The following is an 18,639-nucleotide window of genomic DNA, read 5'->3' on the forward strand; positions in this document are numbered from 1 at the left end:
ATTTCCAGCCCCCCATTCCCCCCTCCCCAATTTTTTTTGATTTTTTTCTGGTTAACTTAAATGTTTCACAAAATAATAATAATTGTAAAAAAAAAAGATGTAAAAAATAAAGCGAAACCTTCTGTTTAAATTAATTTTAATATTACAAAGGTGCAAATTATTATTATTTTTTGTCTAAAATTCAGTTTAAAAAAGACAGTTTAAAAACATTTTTAATTTATTGCTATAGTTTTGAGTTAATTTATTTCAAATTAATGTATTTTAAATGTACATTATTATTTAAAAAACTAATTATTTAATAAATTACAATTTTATTCAAAACATTTACCACAAATTTGTATACATTTTTTAAATTTATTTCAAAATATATTTTTCAATAAACTGAGAAATTTAAAAACAAATGACAAAATAATTCAGCCACACAAAAATATTCAAATATAATTTTAAAAAACATTTTTTCCTACTTTTTAAAAATCTGTCATTTAAATTTAGTTTAATTTTGACATTCTTTTAAACTTATTTTTTCACCCAATTCAGACTTAAATGTTGAAATGTATTTAAAGTTTTTTTTTTAAAATCTAAAATACTGTTTTTAAAGCCCATTGTTTTTAGTTTCTATTTCGTTTTATACAAATTTATTAATTTTGAATGAATGTATTTTAAAACACACATTTTATTTAAAACCCTAATTAGGTCTAATTTTAAAACAAAACACTTAAATGGCTTTAAAGAAACAGTCTTATAAAATAGTTATCACAAAAAAAAGCCAAAGAAAAAATGTGTGTGTGCGTGCACGCGCGAGATGGTTGAACTTGACAGGCAGAGTTGATTGTATCAGCTTTTCCCTCTCTAGAGACCCCCACTCTCGACCCACCTCTCGAGTTAATTGAAGTTTGTGCTTTACGGTTGAGTCATCAAACTTTGCCGCCGTGCTCTGCTCAAGCTCAAAAATGAAAAGTGTAACGTTTTGCAATTTGGTGTTGCCCATCTGTCTTGTGGTTCGAATTTTGTAGCATCCGGGCAAAATCAACAGATCCGTTTGTCTTTGAGGGAAACCTCAACAAAAGGCCCTTAAAAAGGTCACTTGGAATCAAAGTGGCAGACTTCCTGTTTCTTTTTTGTGGGTCTATACCAATTTTTTTTCCCGAGTTGAAACTGGTTGAAACTGGTTTAAAAAAAATATTCAGAAAAACTGAAAAAATAATTATATTATAAAAATGGGGAGGAAAACTTTTTTTTCCTCAAAAAAACAGGGGGGAAAATATTCACTAAAACAGAAAATAAAATTTAAAAATACTCAAAACAAAGCTCCCTCAAAAAAATTGTCAGAAAAACAGGATTGTATACTGTATTGTTGTTTTGGCTCGAATCTCTGAGGAAAAACTGTGTAAAAAAAATATTCAGAAAAAACTGAAAAAAATATTCAGGAAAAACAAGGGAAACTATTCAATAAAACAGAAAATAATATAATAAAAATACTCAAAACAAAGCTCCCCCAAAAAATGTGTCAGAAAAACAGGATTGTATACTATATTCATTTCATTCACTATTCAGAAAAACTGTAAAATAATGATTTTATAAAACAGGGGAAAAAATACTCTGATAAACTGAGGAAAAAAATATTCAAGAAAACCAGGGGGAAAATATTTTTATCAGAAAAACGGGGGGGGGGGGGTGATTCAATAAAAAAGAAAAGAAAATACTCAGTAAAACAGGATTTTTTTTCAAGTAAATGCAATACACTTCCGTAGAAATGTAACTGGCTTCAGAGGCTGAATTTGCTATGAAAGATCCAAAATGAACAAAACCAAAGCCACTTTAAACCAAAATGGCAGACTTCCTGTGTCTGTCCCTTCATGATTGACACGCCCACCTTTAGTGCTGCTGAAACTAGCTTTGTGGCATAAATAATTCCAGAGGGCGCCAATGAGTCACTTTAAGTAGACGCACATTACATTTCCACCAGGTTGAGCATTATTTTCTTCGTGAACTTTTTGAAAAAGCTCTTGCATTTCATCTCATCAGGTGGCGCATTGCATGACACTAAATTGATTTCCTACATCTCCCACAATGGGGCACTGTGCAAGACCCTGTCAGTTAATTAAATATGTGCGCGTGCAGCCTTGGAGACCACAGAGAATGTGACTGATGCTGGAGAAATATCATCCCCGTTATAAATCTTGCGTGGTCCTTTTGCATGACGATGCAATAAAGTGACTCATCCGCGATTAAAGCTCAGAATTCATTTACTCGCCCCCAGGTAGCTGAAAAAAAGACAAATCGGCCTCGGGGCTCCAGTTTCATTGACATGAAATTAGGTGGGTTGTCTACCATGAGAGGATGGAGGTCAAAGTGCCCTTTTGATCATTTCCAGTGGTCCTTAAAGTTAGCATAGTTTCAATTATATATATTTTTTTTGTTTGTCTCAAGTAGCCATGCCCAAAAAAAAAACACAAGAAGTCTGTTGTGGTGGTTTGAAGCTGCCATTTAAAAAAATGTATTTATTTTTATTATTGTTTTTGGTGTTTCCACCAGTCCTTCAAAGAAAATTCAGCCCTGGACACCAATTTCATCCACTAACGCAAAATTGTTTGGGCATGTCGAACAGGACGCACGAGTCAGCTATATTGAACAAATTCCCCTGTCTTGCTTAAACGAACTCCATTTATAGAAGCCTGCCAACTAGAAATCTGAATGATGCTAAATTTTGTCTGTGGCGGAGCATAGCGCCAAAATGTGATGATGATTTTTAAGGATTCATCGTGGGTGCTTTTAATCTTATTCTTTGATATCGCACTTTCGCTTTCACCATTGACGCACTGATAAAAGGAATAATAATAATACAAGTTACAGTGTCGGTGAATAAATCATGTCTTGAGTGTCAGATGATTATCGGGCAAGATAAGCGTTTTCAACACGGCGTATTTTTTTTTTTAATTAATTTATTTATAAATGCTGATTCAGTCTTTTCGCTTGCAAATAAAGAGTCGTATCACTCACACGCAACATGCTTACACTGTGTCATTTTCCTCATGCAAGCCACTGCTTTGTCAACTGGAGTCCCCCCCCCCCCCCCTGCATGTCCTTATCAATGAATTACCCCCTTTTTTCCACAGAACGAAGTGCAACAGCGCATCCTGGCGGCCTTCTTTGGCGCAATTGCCTGCTTAGACGCTATATTTAAAAAAAAAAATACATAAATCTGCTTCTCCCAGGCCTGAATTCATCCTATTATTGTTTACTTAATTCGTATGTTTTATCAGTCTTTTTTTTGCTTGTTCAGTTTCGTTCTAGTGTGGGTGATATTTAATGCATTAACTGCTGCTTTCACTTTGACACGACACACACTGTTCCCCTCCAGACGATGACTCATTTTATCGGGATTATTATTCCTTTTTTCAGCAACTCTAACTGGGAGCTAAAAAAAAACAAAAAACAGAGAGAGAGAGAGAAAGAGAGAGATGCTGGGTGGTGACGGCACAGTGCTAGAAATGCAAACTGCAAACACATTAATTAAAGCTGCAAGTGGCGATAAACAGGCATAGAATTGTACTGTGAAACTGCACTGAAAGGTGTTGAATTGATTTTAAAATTCTGCTTCTGGTCTATAAATCATTGAATGGTTTGAGTCTTGAATATATTCAGGATATGATTACTGAATATATAAAGGCAGCAGGACTTTGGTATGCAGACTTGGGTCAATTAGTGGAGCCCGGGCTGACAGATCGTATCGGGGTTGCCTAACAAACACGGCTACAGGATTGGCCGGAAATTATCCAGTTGATGTCAAACATTGGAAAGAAAATGTTAAAGATGTAATTTAAACAGCAAAATGTACGCACTGAAATTGTAAAAACGTAAATAAACCTAAGAATATAAACGCAAGATAGCCTATATTGAATAAATAATAAAAATCGATTGAATAAATGATAAATACACAAATTTATTGCCTGAGATGTGACAAGTATTGTCAGTTTGGATTGTTAATTGTTTCTATTATCGTTAAGACTGTTTTGTGATGTCTTGTGATTGTGAACAGCTAAAAAAGCAACCAAACCGAAGTGAATCGCGCATTTCGTGTGCGCCGCAGTAGTGACGTCACCGGCAAGGCACTTCTATTTATTTTATTATTTCTTCAATCTTGAAGTATCCTGCTTTTATATTCTTAGGTTTATTCACCCTTTTACAATTTTAGTCCATACATTTCGTTATTTCAATGACATCTTTAATAATTTATTTCCAATGTTTAAACGTCAAATCTTTTCATATAACTTTATTGAACAACTGTAAACGGACAATTTCCAGTCAATCAGGTGACGTCATCCGTAGGCGACCCCGATACAATCTAGCAGCCCGATCACATCTGGTACCGACACCGGTATGGTAGTCAAGTCAATTTCGCATTCAAACTTTTTTACAGGGCGCTTCTGAGTGAGGAGTCTTGCTCAGAACCCAACAAGATGATCGATTTGTCATAAGAATAATTAACCCAGCGATTCCAAGGCGGTCTTCGCCCTGCCTGGTGCTCTAAATGTATACTTTAGCCAAATATATTCCTTTCTAAAAGTAAAGTTTCTAGTCTGCAACTATGCATTCACCAGAAATATGCACTTTGTCAGAGGTGAGAGACGGAGGGAGAGAGTAAGGGAGGGATGGGCAACTGGACATAAGGAGGTCAAGATATTTCAGATGTCTCGACTCCCCCGAGCAGGAGGAGACGTCATGTCTGGAGGACGTGTCAACGGAGAGCGACGAGCGACGAGGGACGCTGCCAGGGGGTGTCCACTGTCCACCATGCATTTTTCATCACGCCTTGCTTTCGATGGGACTACAGGAGACAAGCATACAGAATTCTGAGTGTCCTCACTTTATCTGAGCACAAATCCAAGTTGCTGTATCAGAGTTTTATGGCTAGTTTGCTGCCACGAACTGCACACATACGCAATGACGACAATTAACATTTGTCACTGTTTATCTGTTGTTTGTACAGGTATTTATTTACAATATCCTACCAAACAGACAATATCCAAAGGACAAGTCGCTTTGAACCAAAACGGCTGACTTCCTGCATCCTTTCCTGCTTTTTGGGTACGTTTTTAACACTTTTTTTTTTGTGCCTACCAGTTTTTGTGTTGTTTAATGAAACTGACTGACTGTGTGTAGTTGTATTATTTATAGCAAACCGGATTGGGATAATTTGATTGGTTGCTTCTCGGTAGCTGATAGCAAATAATAGCAGTCCACATTTATAACAACATGCACTCGAAGTTGCTGTGGGTAAAATAGGGTCCACCTGCAACGTAGGATAATATAGCAGCCCCCAGTGGCGAATGAAAAAATCGTCTTGTGCGTCCTTGTCAACATGTGTCACTTCATTTCACCACTTGAGGGCAGCAGAGCATCTGTTTTCAAAAGGGCTTCACAGCATGTGTACGTTCTCATACAGTCATTTCGGCACTCTGTTTATGAAATTGCACATTCGTCAGGGTAGAGCAGCAGCAATAAATAAATAAAATTGTCATTTTGAAACTGCAGTTCTAGTTGATTGTATGACCATTAAAAATATATAAAATAAAATGAATACAAATAGATACGTTTTTAAAATACATGTTTACCTTGTGAGTAGATGACAGAAAAGTTCAAGAGTATGTAAAGTTTATTTGAATAATAAACACCAGTACCTGAATTTATTTTTCTTAAAATGCAGTATTTTAATAAAAATTCCATCATGGTAACCATGATGTAACTGACAACTGTACATGTAACATTTTACATTACTGTATGTAAAATTGATTATTTATTGTTAACAATAAATCTACCAACCAATGACTGAATTACATAAATGAATTAAATAAAAATTTGAATACACTTTCATACATTTAAAGTACTTTTTTCCAATCATATTCATGGATGGGTTAATTTAAAAACAAAATTCCCATTTTTAAAATGTACGGACAAATAATTTTATACAAAAATAATAATAATTTGCCTGAAATCTTTCATTTTTATTTTTACAATTATTTAATTAGAAAAATTAATTTAAAAAATATTTGTTTTTATAAATTTCTAAATGCATGTTATGTTACATGGGTAGACACAAAAGTGACAAAATGTTTGAAGAACAGTTGACTCCAACAAGAAAATAAATTATTTCAGCATTCTATTTTATTTACAATTAATCTAATGAATTTTTAAACATTTATTGAAATGATCATTCTACTAATAATGCTTTTAATTGATGAGTTCAATAAATCAACCAACCAGTCATTTAATAAGCTAAATTAATGTAAAAAGATACAGAACAGTAGAAGTAAAATTAGTAAAAGAAAAAAAGGTGTATGTAAACTATGTAAAATGGTTAATTAAGATTAACACAGTACAAAATATAAAATAAAAGTTGAAGAAAGTCATCGTTTACATGTTCAAAGGGTGCCATTCTGATTTGTAATTATAATTAATTAACAATTGGTAAAAAAAAATGCAACATGTTTATTTAAGATTGGCTTTTACCAATATTTTAATACATGAATAAAAATAAGGCAAAGAAACCGAATAAATCCACTTTAATAATCTGCTCTACAGCATTTGACTGGTGTTCCTAATGTTTTGGACAGATGGGTCAAAACATTAACATGATACATCTCTCGGTATGCTACAATGCAGCTCCACAGCTCACAACTGTAAACAGTCAGTGGATTTGGAAGTGCGCGGGCCGCACCCGCAGGCCTTGCCAGGAACCCCTCATTTCCTGTTTTTGGATTCCGGTACACATTCACCGGAATATTCCTCCCATTATGTTCCTGTGCCGCCATTTAGGAAGCGGAAGGAGGATACCTTGTAGCTACGCCTGTAATATATTCCATCACGGTTCCAAAGCAGCATCCATACAGGAGCAATTGAGAGGAAAATGGGAGCTTGTGGATCTTTCCGGCACCACCTGCCAACAAATGCGGTCCAGTCGCTTTCCAATTTCAAGCCGCTACCTCTATAGTCGGCCAATTTTCTGCACGGTGGTAATTAGGGGTGCGATTCAGGGAGCGAGATGGGACACACTGTAGCTGCAAATATATCACTCTGATAGCTTGATGTAACCTACGGCATATTTACAACCTAAATTTAAATATTTGTTCTACAGAATTGTATCAATTAATTCCTCAAAGTAAAGTTTTTCTTGACTGCGCGTCTTCCAGTAAATGTACAATGAACCCGCTTTGTGATCCCGCTATTTCGTGGATTTTGTTCGGTTTATTTTGGGTGTAATTCCACTTTTGGCCAATACATGGCGGCACATTTATGTTTGAGATGAAAAGAAGAGTGAAAGCAGGAAGTATTTCAAGATCAAGCTCGTTTTTGCTGAAGATTGTTGAATGTGAAATCCTAATGAATCCGGCATTTTACTTCTACAGAATGCAGATGATTGGGCATAGCATTCTAAAAAAAGTTGGGTCAAAAATAACCCAAATTGGGTCGAAATATGACCAACTCAAAAACTGGGTTGCTTTGTGCGTTATTAATTTAGTTTTACCTAACATTTTGGGTTAAATAACTCAAAGTTAGGTCGGTTCATTTTTGACCTAATTCAATTGGGTTATTCAATTTACCCAAAACGCCACAACAAAACCCAACAAATTGGGTTTATTGGTCGGTTATTCAATTTGACCCAATGTTTTTGGGATGAAATAACTATAAAAGATGGATCGGTTCATTTGTGACATAATTCAATTGGGTTATTCAGTTCACCCAAAAAGTTGGGTCAAACATTATTACAATATTATTTAATTTATTAAATGAATTCTTATTAATTGGGTTATTCAATTTGACCCAATGTTTTAGATGTTGGGTTGATTCATTTTTAACCAAATTCAATTGGGTTGTTCAATTTGCCCAAAAAGTTTGGGTCAAATTAATAACCCACAAAACAACCCAACAAAGTGGGTTGCTTGAAGGCTTATTTAATTTGACCCAATGTTTTGAATGAAATAACTTAAAAAGGTATTTTTTGTTTGTTTTGTTTTTTTACCAAATTCAATTAAATTTACCCAAAAAGTTGGGTCAAACAAACAACCCCCCAAAAATGGGTTGCTTTGTGAATTAATAATCTGTTTGATAACTCAAAAAGTTGGGTTGGTCCATTTTTTACCCAAATGTTTTTAGAGTTCGGGGGGACATTCTGAGCTACCTCCCCCAAAAATATATTCTCAAAAAGAATAACACTAATCTGGGTGGGTGGGCTTTGGACAGCTTTTTTTTTTTTCAAACTCCATCTTTGCAGGATCATGGAACCCCCCCCCCCCCCCGTCCCCTAAGGAAATAAACATTGCTGACACATTTTCTGTCATCTATGTAAGCAAACAGTATGTGCCTGATGGTCTATTCTTTATTCAGATTTGACAACATGGTACACTTATGTCATACGTCCCTGCAAACTAAATTGTTTCCATTAATCTTCAGACAAAATAGTGTGTTTGTTCCCTCATAAATAGAACTAAAGCTCTGCGGGTCAACCATTAACAGGATTCAACAGGCAGGAATTACTCAAGTAAATAAATCATCCCCTGGCATGTAATGATTTAAAGCAAGTCGAAAACAGGTTGACAACAGGACCCGGATCGACCCGGATCGTCCTTGAGCGTCACACGGAATTTCGATCATGCCCGGCGGCAATGTACTAGCTAACAATACATTGTTAACTTCCTTTCCTTATGTGTTCAGGGGAATTTTCCGCCAGACATAGACATTGTTTTTCCTGACACGTACAGATTGAGGAAACAAAGCTTGTTAAGACATCAGCACGCTCAAGTCGTGACTCTTTTGGGTTCATTAGCTCATTTAAGTACTCGGTGACATTTACAAAAAATGTAAACCCATTTTTACATGGGGGGGGGGGGGGGTATGAGTACGCATTTTTCTAGAAAATCTGACAAGCAAAGGTCGAAGCTTATAAGGCTTGGTGTACATTGTACTTTTTATCGGTGAAAGTCACCTGCGAGACACGTGCATAATGTTTGACAAGCCCATCCAATAAAAAAAAAAAAAAAAAGATTTTTTACCGGATTGCACGGATGACAACTTCTTTAGTGAAATCCGCAGAGATAAAGGCTTAAGCAACATACTGTGTCAAAAACGAAGAGCAAAGGAACTCAATTTATTTTTTTCCTCTTTAAGGGGAGAAATTGTCGTAATGATACATGACTGCAGCGAGTGGTCACCTCGTGCTGTGAGGTGACTGCAAATACGCGATCCTCTCATTCAAAGGCCAAGACTGCACATAATGTACTTTGAAGATAAAATGAGAGACACAGAGAGAGGGAGAGAGAAATCTCACAGAAATTTCTTTCTGTATTTTGCCATTTTGGGGGCACTACACAGATTTTGCCTAGCAACAAGAGCCCCTGAGCTCATTCAGAAATAATTTTATATTTATTTCTGAATGAGCTCAGGGGCTCAAAGGATGTTGCCCCACAAATTCTTCCGTGACACAGATTATTGTGTGTATTTTGTCTGACTAAGATCACCTGTACAATTTTTTTCCATTTTTGTTGATGATGCCCCGCAGAATCTGCCCAGCAACAAACTGGACTGGATAAACAATCAGACTTGGGGGCACTAAAGGACGTCGCCCCACAAATTCTGCCGATCACTAAGAGGGTAAACAAAGTTACACAATGAGAAAGAAAAAAATAAGGAGTGTGACGACTTTGCGCCAATTTATTTTTTAACAGACCTCGGGGCACAAATGATGTTGCCCCAGAAACTCAGCCTAGCAACAAGAGGTCGTGGAAACAAATGACGTGACCTGGACAAAGAATCAGAATCCTTACCAACTTAGTTTGGCGTTTGCCATTGCCTTTAATAGGCTTTGGGGCACAAATGATGTTGCCCCACAAGTTCTGCCTAGCAACAAAAGAGGCTTGAGCAAGCCAATAAGAAGACCAGAAAAAAAAATCTGAATTTCAAACCACTTTGTGCTTCCCTTTTCCATTAATATTAACAGGCTTGGGGGCACAAACGATATTGCCCTGCAGATTCTGCCTGGCAACAAGATATAGGACAACTAACTGACCATGAAAAAGCTCCAAATCTGAAATATATATATATATATATATATATATTTTTTTTTTAAAGGCTTGGTGAGTGTGATGGCCCTATTCCATTTGCCGGATGCCCTAAATAAAACCACTAGTTGCTTTGGTATTCAGTAAGGCACTGTGAACAAAGTTAAAGCAAACGCATTCCCGGGAGGCCCCCGAGGCTCAGCTGGTGCACGGCTGCGTTGCATGACCTGATCTGTGGACGCGCTATATTGCAAAAACTGCTGTTTTTTTTAGCTTCCTTTGCTCACCTTCAAACAAAGGTGATTCAAAAGCTCAATAGCGTAGCAAATATTTCACTGTGCTCGTCCGAGCGTGCCAAGTCGGGTTTGACAAACAATAACGCAGTGAGAGGTATGACGCCGGGATCAAGAGAAGTGGGCTACACGCAGAGAAAAAAAGAACGAACATGTCAGGGCGGAGAAAAATTAACGCCAAACTTCAGACATCAGCTCATCCCCAAAAGGCACAACCTAAAAGATTTTTCAACATTCCCGAAAAGTTTAAAAGCGGCCTAGCAGCAACTTTTCCAGCTTCAGGCATTTTTTTTCTTTTATAGAAAATCCTTCTGATCAATCTGTCACTAAGAATTCACTTGGTTTCATTTATCTGCAATGCTGTTATATGATATAATATTAATTGAAGAGTATACAGAGGGTCCGCTCCGTTCTTGAAAGCAGCCCTGCGAGCATTTAGATGATCAGGAATCTTGTAACATTTGTTGCATTAATTTTGCTGTTACTACACTAATATACTGCTATTACTACTTTACTATTGCTCTTTCTATTCTATTGTTGTTTTTAAAATATTGAATTTTTTTTAAATAATACTGAGACTTGTTTCTAATATTTTTTCTCCATATATTCTTATTTAAAAAAATTCTAATGGTTTATATTTGCAGTATATATACTTATTATATTATATTCATTTTTTATTTAAAAAATAAACAAATTATAATTCATAGTGTAAGTACTTTTTAATGGATACAAAATAATACAAATAATACTTTTTCTAACCTAGGTTGCTTTTAAAATATTTTATTAAATAAAAAAATTTAATTGCTTCTAATAAATCTGAATAATCATACATACATCATATTGTTTTTAAAATATTACATATTTTAAAAATAATACAGAGACTTGTTTCTTATATTTGTCTCCATACATTCTTTTTTAAAAATATGAAATGTTTCCAATAGTTTAGATTTACAATATATGAATATGTATTTTATTTTTAAAAAACAAACACACAAATTATAATTCATAGTGTAAGTACTTTTTTATGCATACAAAATAATAAATAAAACCTTTTGTAACCTAAGTTGCTTTTAAAATATTTTATTACATAAAAATTAAATTGCTTCTGATATTTCTATGAATAATATACTGAGTTCTGTTTTCAATATTTTCTAGACCTTTCATTTCATGACAAAATAAATAATAATTCCACATGACAGTGAGGGCTGTTTCATATTTAATTCCTAATAATTAGGAGGTCTATGTGCACGCAATGTGCACCTGCACATTGCGTGCACATAGACCTCCTAATTTTTTTTATGCAGGCAACGGTATGGAAACTAGATGGGCTCTTTGGAAAGACAAGCACATCGAAGCTAGGACCCCGTTGATTCACTAATGCGAGTGCAAAGGGGTTAAAATAACAACCGCGTGAATGACTGTGACCGACACGAGAAAATAACCCGCAAAGCCCCTTCGGACTCGCAGAGCACACAAAAGCAGAGTACGCTTCACTCTGACACGGATTTCACAGCCATAACGTATTCCTGACCAGTCCACACTGCGACATCATATATACTGTAGGTTATCCTCCTGGACGATGTTATTGAATCTCTGCTGTTGTTCAGCACTCCGAGAACAACAGTACAAGTCAATGTGTAATGTTTTTTTTATTGATTTACAAATGAAGCACAAAAATAAAGGTTGAATTGAAAACAAAAACATATGGGAATACGGGACTCACATATCTTGCTTTTAAAAGGTTTTAATTTAACATTTTTTCAAACTTTGTGGTTGTAGTTTCAAGTTATTTCCTATATTTAAATATTTATAAATATATACTGTATTTATTTATAACATATTTAAATATATGTATTATAATACTGACAGTTGTTTATATGTAAATTTAAAAAATAAACTTCATTTAATTTAAATATAAATTTAAAAATTATGTACACATTTGGACTCATTTAAATCATACCCAGAGCTGTCTTTAATATTATTTCCCATTTTAATGGATTTTTCCCCCAATTTTGAAAACTAATGAAAAATACATTACAATTTGATAAATGTGACTTTTTTAAAATGTTTTTATTTCATCTGAACACTTTTTTTTTTTAGTAATATAAAAGTAGATTTTTTTTTAAATTGTTTTGATATCCAATTTACATAAATGAGAACCAATAAATCACAAGTCAGGATTGTTCAACTCTGCCTAGCAAATCAATCAATAATCAGCCTTACCTTTGTAAAGGCACAATAAAAAGTTTTTTTAAAAAAGCTCTTGCATTGGATCTCTTCTAATGTTGTATAGTAAGTGTGCACAAAAAAATTATTTGAAATGCGGTCTAACTTGAATTATTACTGCTTTAGTCTCGCTGTGGTTGATTGAATTAAAGCACTCATGAAAAACAACTATTGACACCATCTGATGAGTGACCTATATGCCCTCCACCGGTTCATAAAAATACTAAAATATTAATTATTTAGGGAGTAAGGAGTGAGTGAATGATTCCAAACACAGCGCGCGATTTTGTTTTTTGCGCCATATTGTCCACCCGACAAAGTTACCGTCGTTCCCACGACGTCACTCGTTCATGTCCACCGTCCTGATGCCGTGAGCGTTGGCGTACGTGAGGAGAACCCCGGCCCGTCGCTCGATAACGTCAATGAGCTTGTCAATACCGGCCCGCCCGCCTCGACTCTCCCAGTACGTCTGGTCCAGGAAGAGCGACTGCAGCAGCTTCTCCCGCAGCCGGCCGCTCCTCAGCACCGACAAGGCACACTCGGGCAACCTGGACAAAAGCACCGGGACGCGGGGACGCTCAAATACGGCCGATTTTTGGGGGAATGCAAACCTCAGTTATTTGCTTAAAAGCAGCGTTGTCACAAGTTACTTTCTAGAAATGAGTTGAGCACCTTGATTTACACAAATTTGTGTTTTGCTGCCATAATGTGGCCTCTTGGTGGTAAAGTACTATGTTGAAATGAATTGAGGAGCTTTATTTTGACCAAAGTAAAAGTTTGTTGCACAATAATAAACCGACTTCTACTCTGAATTGTCAACATTGAAAAAGCTCCATTCGCCGATGATGTAAAAATGCTTATCTATGGACGAGGATTAGGGCCAGTGAAGAGAGAAAAACAAAAGTTTGGCAGGATTTTCAATTTATTCTCAGAATTCTCACTTTAAAGTGAGAATTCTGACTTTAATCTCAGAATTCTCACTTTAAAGTCAGAATTTAAAATCTGAATTCTCACATTATTCTCAGAATTCTTTCTTTTAAATCAGAATTCTGACTTTAATCTCAGAATTCTCACTTTAAAGTCAGAATTTAAAATCTGAATTCTCACATTATTCTCAGAATTCTGACTTTAATCTCAGAATTCTCACTTTAAAGTCAGAATTCTGGCTTTAATAGTAGCACTAATAAAGTCAGAATTCTCACTTTAAAGTCAGAATTCTAAGATTTAAGTGAGAATTCTGAGATTAAAGTCAAAATTCTGAGATTGAATTCAGAATTCTGACTTTAAAATGAGAATTCTGAGATTTATGTGAGAATTCTGAGATTAAAGTCAGTGTTCTCACTTTAATAAAGTGAGAATCCTGCCAAACATTTTTTCCTCTCTTCACTGGCCCTAATACTCTTTCTTCCGTGCTTACCATGCAAATAAAAATAATGAGCTTACTTTTTTATGTTTTCGAAAGCTGCCTTGCAAACTGCATTGTATTCAATGTGCTAATAAGCGCTAATTAGCGAATGCTAAAAGGCAAACAAGCTTCAGGTAAAAAGTATATTTCTGAGCAGATACGTATTAGGAACACATTAGCATTCCGTTTCAACTCGTTAGCAGCCTAAAGAGAAAATAAGCAACAACAACAAAAAAACACTATTAGCCAGTTAGCTTGTTGATTTCCAGTAGCAAAAAAATAGGAAACAACTGATTAACTGTTAGTCAATTTTGCCAATTAATCAATTAAGGAAATATTGTTGGATTCTGACGCATTTCACTTACTCCTTGATCCCTTCCAGGAGCCTGAAGTCCAGGTTGTCCTCATTCCGGTCAAAGTAGCCCTTGTTGATGGTGAGCACCAGGTGGCGCGGGTCGTGACGCCTGCGCACCATGTTGGCCAGTCGGACGCCGTCCCGCTGCGCGCATTCAAAATGGCGGCCGGTTTCGTGGCACCCATCCTGTTGCCGGGGTTTAAAGCCGCAGCAGCTGGGATCCAGTCGCTTGTGAATCTTCAGCGAGAAAAAGAAAGAATACTTTGTTACTGTAAAATCGATTTTTCAATTATCTGAAGTACAGTATATTTGAGCGTATGCTTTTTTTTTTTTAGACATTTTAATTTGAGTCCTTTCTTTGGAATCAGCCAATCCTCCGTCAAAAAAATGCTGCCGCTCACTTAAATGCACATACTTTGTAAGAGACAGCACATGCTGTTATTCTTGTTCATTTGTTGCCCATTTGTCAACAACGGTTACTAATTGGCGCCCTAGAGAAAATAACAAATTGAGCTTTGAATTTTTAGACTTTCAGGACGTTGTTGTAGCGTTTTGCCAAGAAATGTAATGAAAGCCAAGGTTGTCTGACCCCAAATAACAACATTCACCCCTCGCTTACTAGCGTGTGATGCCAAAATCCAGACTGGTGATTCAGAACTCCCACACAGGAAATTGTGGAGCCAAAAGACATTTCCTCTGAGACTATTTTATTTTTTTTATCAGTAGAAAACAGCTGTTGGACGATACTGAACTGAACTTGCTATACATGGGAAGACTTATCTGAGAAGCATTTGCGGAAGATGGTCATATCTTCACTATCAGAGATTAGCCTTGGCATTCAATTTATATATATTTTTAAATGGCATTCAAGATTCCGTTACCTGTAAGAGAAAATCAAAAAGTGCCAGTTTGCTCCACTCATAGTGATGGACGGCGGAACAGCCTGACTCGGGCTTCGGGGCCACGTTCTGAACCCAGCACCTTTGTTTTAGGGACTTCTGGTACTCGGCCCATGTCAGGCTCACGCCATCCGAGTAGAGAGATGTGTCCCATGTCACCACTGGACTGGGCTGGCCATCTAGACAGCGAAGACAACAGAAATAACTCTTAATTACCAACATACTGTATATATTGGACTGCCTACGTTTACCTACATGGCAACGTCTTTCTAGCTATCTGTTTTCTAATTGCTATCTATGCACATATTTTCAGAACCTGGACAGCTAGCTACCCGCTTAGCTTACGATCCACAGTCCATAGGCCTACATATTTACTGTAGCTAACAACATAAATTGGTATCTACTCAACTATTTAAATAGCTAACTACTTACCTAACAACCTAAATAGTGCAACCTAACCTAACTACAGAAATAGCTATTACTTACCTAACTTGCTATTTTCTATATAGCTACCTTCTAGTACTGTATCAACTTAGCTAACTACCTAAATATCTATTTACTTAGCTAACTACCTACCTAACAACCTAAATAGTGCAACCTAACCTAACTACAGAAATAGCTATGACTTACCTAACTTGCTATTTTCTATATAGTTACCTACTAGCACTCTATCAACTTAGCTAACTACCTAAATATCTATTTACTTAGCTAACTACTTACCTAACATGCTAAGTAGTGCAACCTAACCTAACTACAGAAATAGCTATTACTTGCCTATCTTGCTACCTTCTATAAAGCTACCCACTAATACTGCATCAACTTGGCTAACTACCTAAGTATCTATTTACTTAGCTACCGACCATAATAGCAAGTCACACACCAACCTGTTTAGCAAGTTAACCAATTAGCTTAATACACATACCTATCTCGTTAACAGCTATTTAGCTATTTACTTATCAATATGCTACCTACCTATATAGCTAGCCGCCTATACGAATCTACAAAGCTAACTATTTACTTAGCAACTGACTTTACTAGCTATACAAGACAGTTTACCAGTTCAGCTGCCTTCCCATTTATCTTACTCGCCACTAGGTATTTAACAAAAATAATAATAATAACTGTATTGTTGGCTGCACAGCTGTTTCTTAGCCGGGTCAGTATCTTACAGTACAGTACTCGACTGCATCATGTCTGGCTTCTGATTCCTTTGTATTTATGATACATGACAGCTAATTTAGCATTTGTTGTTATGTTGCTTTATTATGCACTGATTGCGTGGTTAGGATATCAAGTTGTGGGCCTGGGGCAGCCTTCAGGTGTGTATTTATTTCACATTCACATGCCCGAAGTGTTATTAGTAATGAATAGAACCTGTTTAGTGTATTTATTGTTATTGTTGTTGGGCTCCCAAATAACAAATCACTTCTTCTTCTTTTTTTTACTTGAGTAAATGAGCTCATTACTTCGACTTGTAGTCGTTTGTTATTCAAGTATTATTACTCAAGTACTTTTGCCACCTCTAATCATTTATCCTAATGGCCCACCGTGTAAAAAGGCCAACTTCCGGCTCACGGCCGGCAAAGTTCTGTTGAGGCCGAGCACTCGGTCCAAATGGAAAGCGAACACCTCCACCGATTCCACCGGGCCGAGGGCGAGTCCACACGCCGCCTTCGACTCCTCCAGGCGGGTTCCCTCGAAGACCAAGAGCGGCCACGGAGCTCCGGGTGGATGTTCGACGCGCAAAACGTTGGCACTGGCGAGAGCGCGCATGGCGCCCACGTCGTGCGCGCTCAGCCAAGGCGGGGGAGTGCGGCTGTATATCCGGATAGAACTCACGAGAGGCTCCGTTTCGGATCCATTCTGCGAGTTCGAATGCGGAAGCGTAGTTCTTCTCACTTTCCTCCGCAGTTTGGGTCGCACCGTGCCGCGAATGTTGGCCGGCTTGAGCCGCTTGGATTTGAGGGTGATGTACACCACGTTGGAGCGGGTCGGAACCGCCGAGTCGTGCTTCAACAAACCCAAATTCAGAACACCCCTCGGCGCGACTTGGTTCTGTCCGGCTGTAGTCCAGGTGGGGCTCCGTAAAGAGAGGTCCACTTGGGTGAAAAACAGATACAGGGCGCATACAATTGCGGCAGTTAAAGTTCTTTTGGGAAGATTGCACCTCCGGAACCAGAGTCCGGACGGAAGAAAGACGCGCGGCCGGTGGTAGCGACCCGTCCGAGCCATTTATGTTCTTCTTGACATGGTGGACTGAGCCGAACTCGAACTGTGGGAGGTTTGGGAGTGTTGGGCTGACGGGATGCAACTGCGCACTGCAAGCGCACTCTTGACCCACATGGACCAACCAGAACTTTTGGTTCTTATTCCCACCCCACAGAATACACTGCGCGGTTCCCTTTCCGTTGGCATAGACATTTATTTTTTACACATTCATGCGTTGAAGGCGACATCTACTGGTGAAAATTGAATTAATTAATAAAGACAAAAAGTGGGAATTGTTTCAACACGCTGGAAAAAATACCCAAGTAGAAAAATAACTTCACTTCACTAGGAAGGAAAAGTAGTGGCGGCACTTTTACAGGATTTCCTGAAGTGGATGTAAACTGGTTTAAATATAGATGCATTGTTTTAAGCCCTCGGGGCTGTCTATGGATTCTCCTCTCTACACGCATTAGTGTGATTGGAAAATTGGCTTGTCTCTGAAATCAAGAACATGAAGGACACTTGTCAATATGATGGCTCCTGTTGCCGTGGCAACGTCACCTCACCAACTGTATACACGGTTGATGTAGGATATAAGGAAGTTTTATGAGCACATTGGTGGGCGCTATTCTCACAGTTCAGGGTTGCCACTTTGTTACATTGTTACGTCTTTTTTGCTCAGAATTTTTTCAACGTAGCATGTTTTTTCCCCCCCCTGCAAAATATTGAATTTCCATACTTTCTTTTGGGTAATATTGCATTTACATTTTTATAACATAAGGACTTTTTTTCTGTCGTGTATTGTGATGTTTCTATTGTAATGTTCTCATAACTGTATTTCCCCCACAATATTATCCTAATATTGTGACTTTCTACTTGAAATTTGGCATATTTTCTTGCGATAGGCCTATTTGTATTTAAATCTCATAACAGCATGACTGCACTCTTTCTGCACTAAAATAGACATTCATTTTTCAATGGGATTTTCCACCTCACTGCATTTACACTTGCCTAATTTACAATCTGGATCTGATCCAGAAAGTTTAATCTGGATCAGATCCAGATTGTAAATAAGGCAAGTGTAAATACAGTGCGGGGAAAATCCCATTGAAAAAATTTATGTCTATTTTAGTGCAGAAACAGTGCAGACTAAATGCTGACGATCTAATTGCAATTAAAGTTGTGAAATAAATCTGGA

The 18,639-nt window shown here is 37.0% G+C and overlaps 1 protein-coding gene and 1 long non-coding RNA gene across 2 annotated transcripts; one reads left to right on the forward strand and one right to left on the reverse strand.

Moving 5' to 3' along the window:
• The first annotated feature begins 4,329 nt into the window (after window positions 1-4,329).
• LOC144059618 (uncharacterized) lies at window positions 4,330-10,862 on the forward strand. The gene is made up of 4 exons (XR_013295695.1): window positions 4,330-4,621; window positions 4,712-5,088; window positions 9,557-9,648; window positions 9,723-10,862. It is a non-coding gene; the product is annotated as an uncharacterized LOC144059618 (long non-coding RNA).
• A 1,116-nt stretch (window positions 10,863-11,978) lies between these two features.
• gask1b (golgi associated kinase 1B) lies at window positions 11,979-17,628 on the reverse strand. Its single transcript, XM_077578843.1, has 4 exons — window positions 16,781-17,628; window positions 15,216-15,412; window positions 14,345-14,571; window positions 11,979-13,122 (listed from the first exon to the last, which is right to left on the reverse strand). The coding sequence occupies exons 1-4, from the start codon at window positions 17,463-17,465 to the stop codon at window positions 12,915-12,917; spliced, it is 1,317 nt and encodes a 438-aa protein (XP_077434969.1). The 5' UTR covers window positions 17,466-17,628; the 3' UTR covers window positions 11,979-12,914.
• Between the last annotated feature and the right edge of the window lie 1,011 nt (window positions 17,629-18,639).

The sequence above is a fragment of the Vanacampus margaritifer genome, chromosome 10 (assembly GCF_051991255.1).
Source record: "Vanacampus margaritifer isolate UIUO_Vmar chromosome 10, RoL_Vmar_1.0, whole genome shotgun sequence".
NCBI classification, from domain to species: domain Eukaryota; kingdom Metazoa; phylum Chordata; class Actinopteri; order Syngnathiformes; family Syngnathidae; genus Vanacampus; species Vanacampus margaritifer.

What these genes read in the sequence shown, in the direction of transcription:
- gask1b (XM_077578843.1), bottom strand. Translation starts at nt 17,465, where the DNA reads ATGGCTCGGACGGGTCGCTACCACCGGCCGCGCGTCTTTCTTCCGTCC. An exon ending in TTTTTGATTTTCTCTTACAG is followed by an intron (nt 14,572 to 15,215) that starts GTAACGGAATCT and finishes TTCTCGCTGAAG; the next exon opens with ATTCACAAGCGACTGGATCC. An exon ending in CTCCTGGAAGGGATCAAGGA is followed by an intron (nt 13,123 to 14,344) that starts GTAAGTGAAATG and finishes GCTTTTGTCCAG; the next exon opens with GTTGCCCGAGTGTGCCTTGT.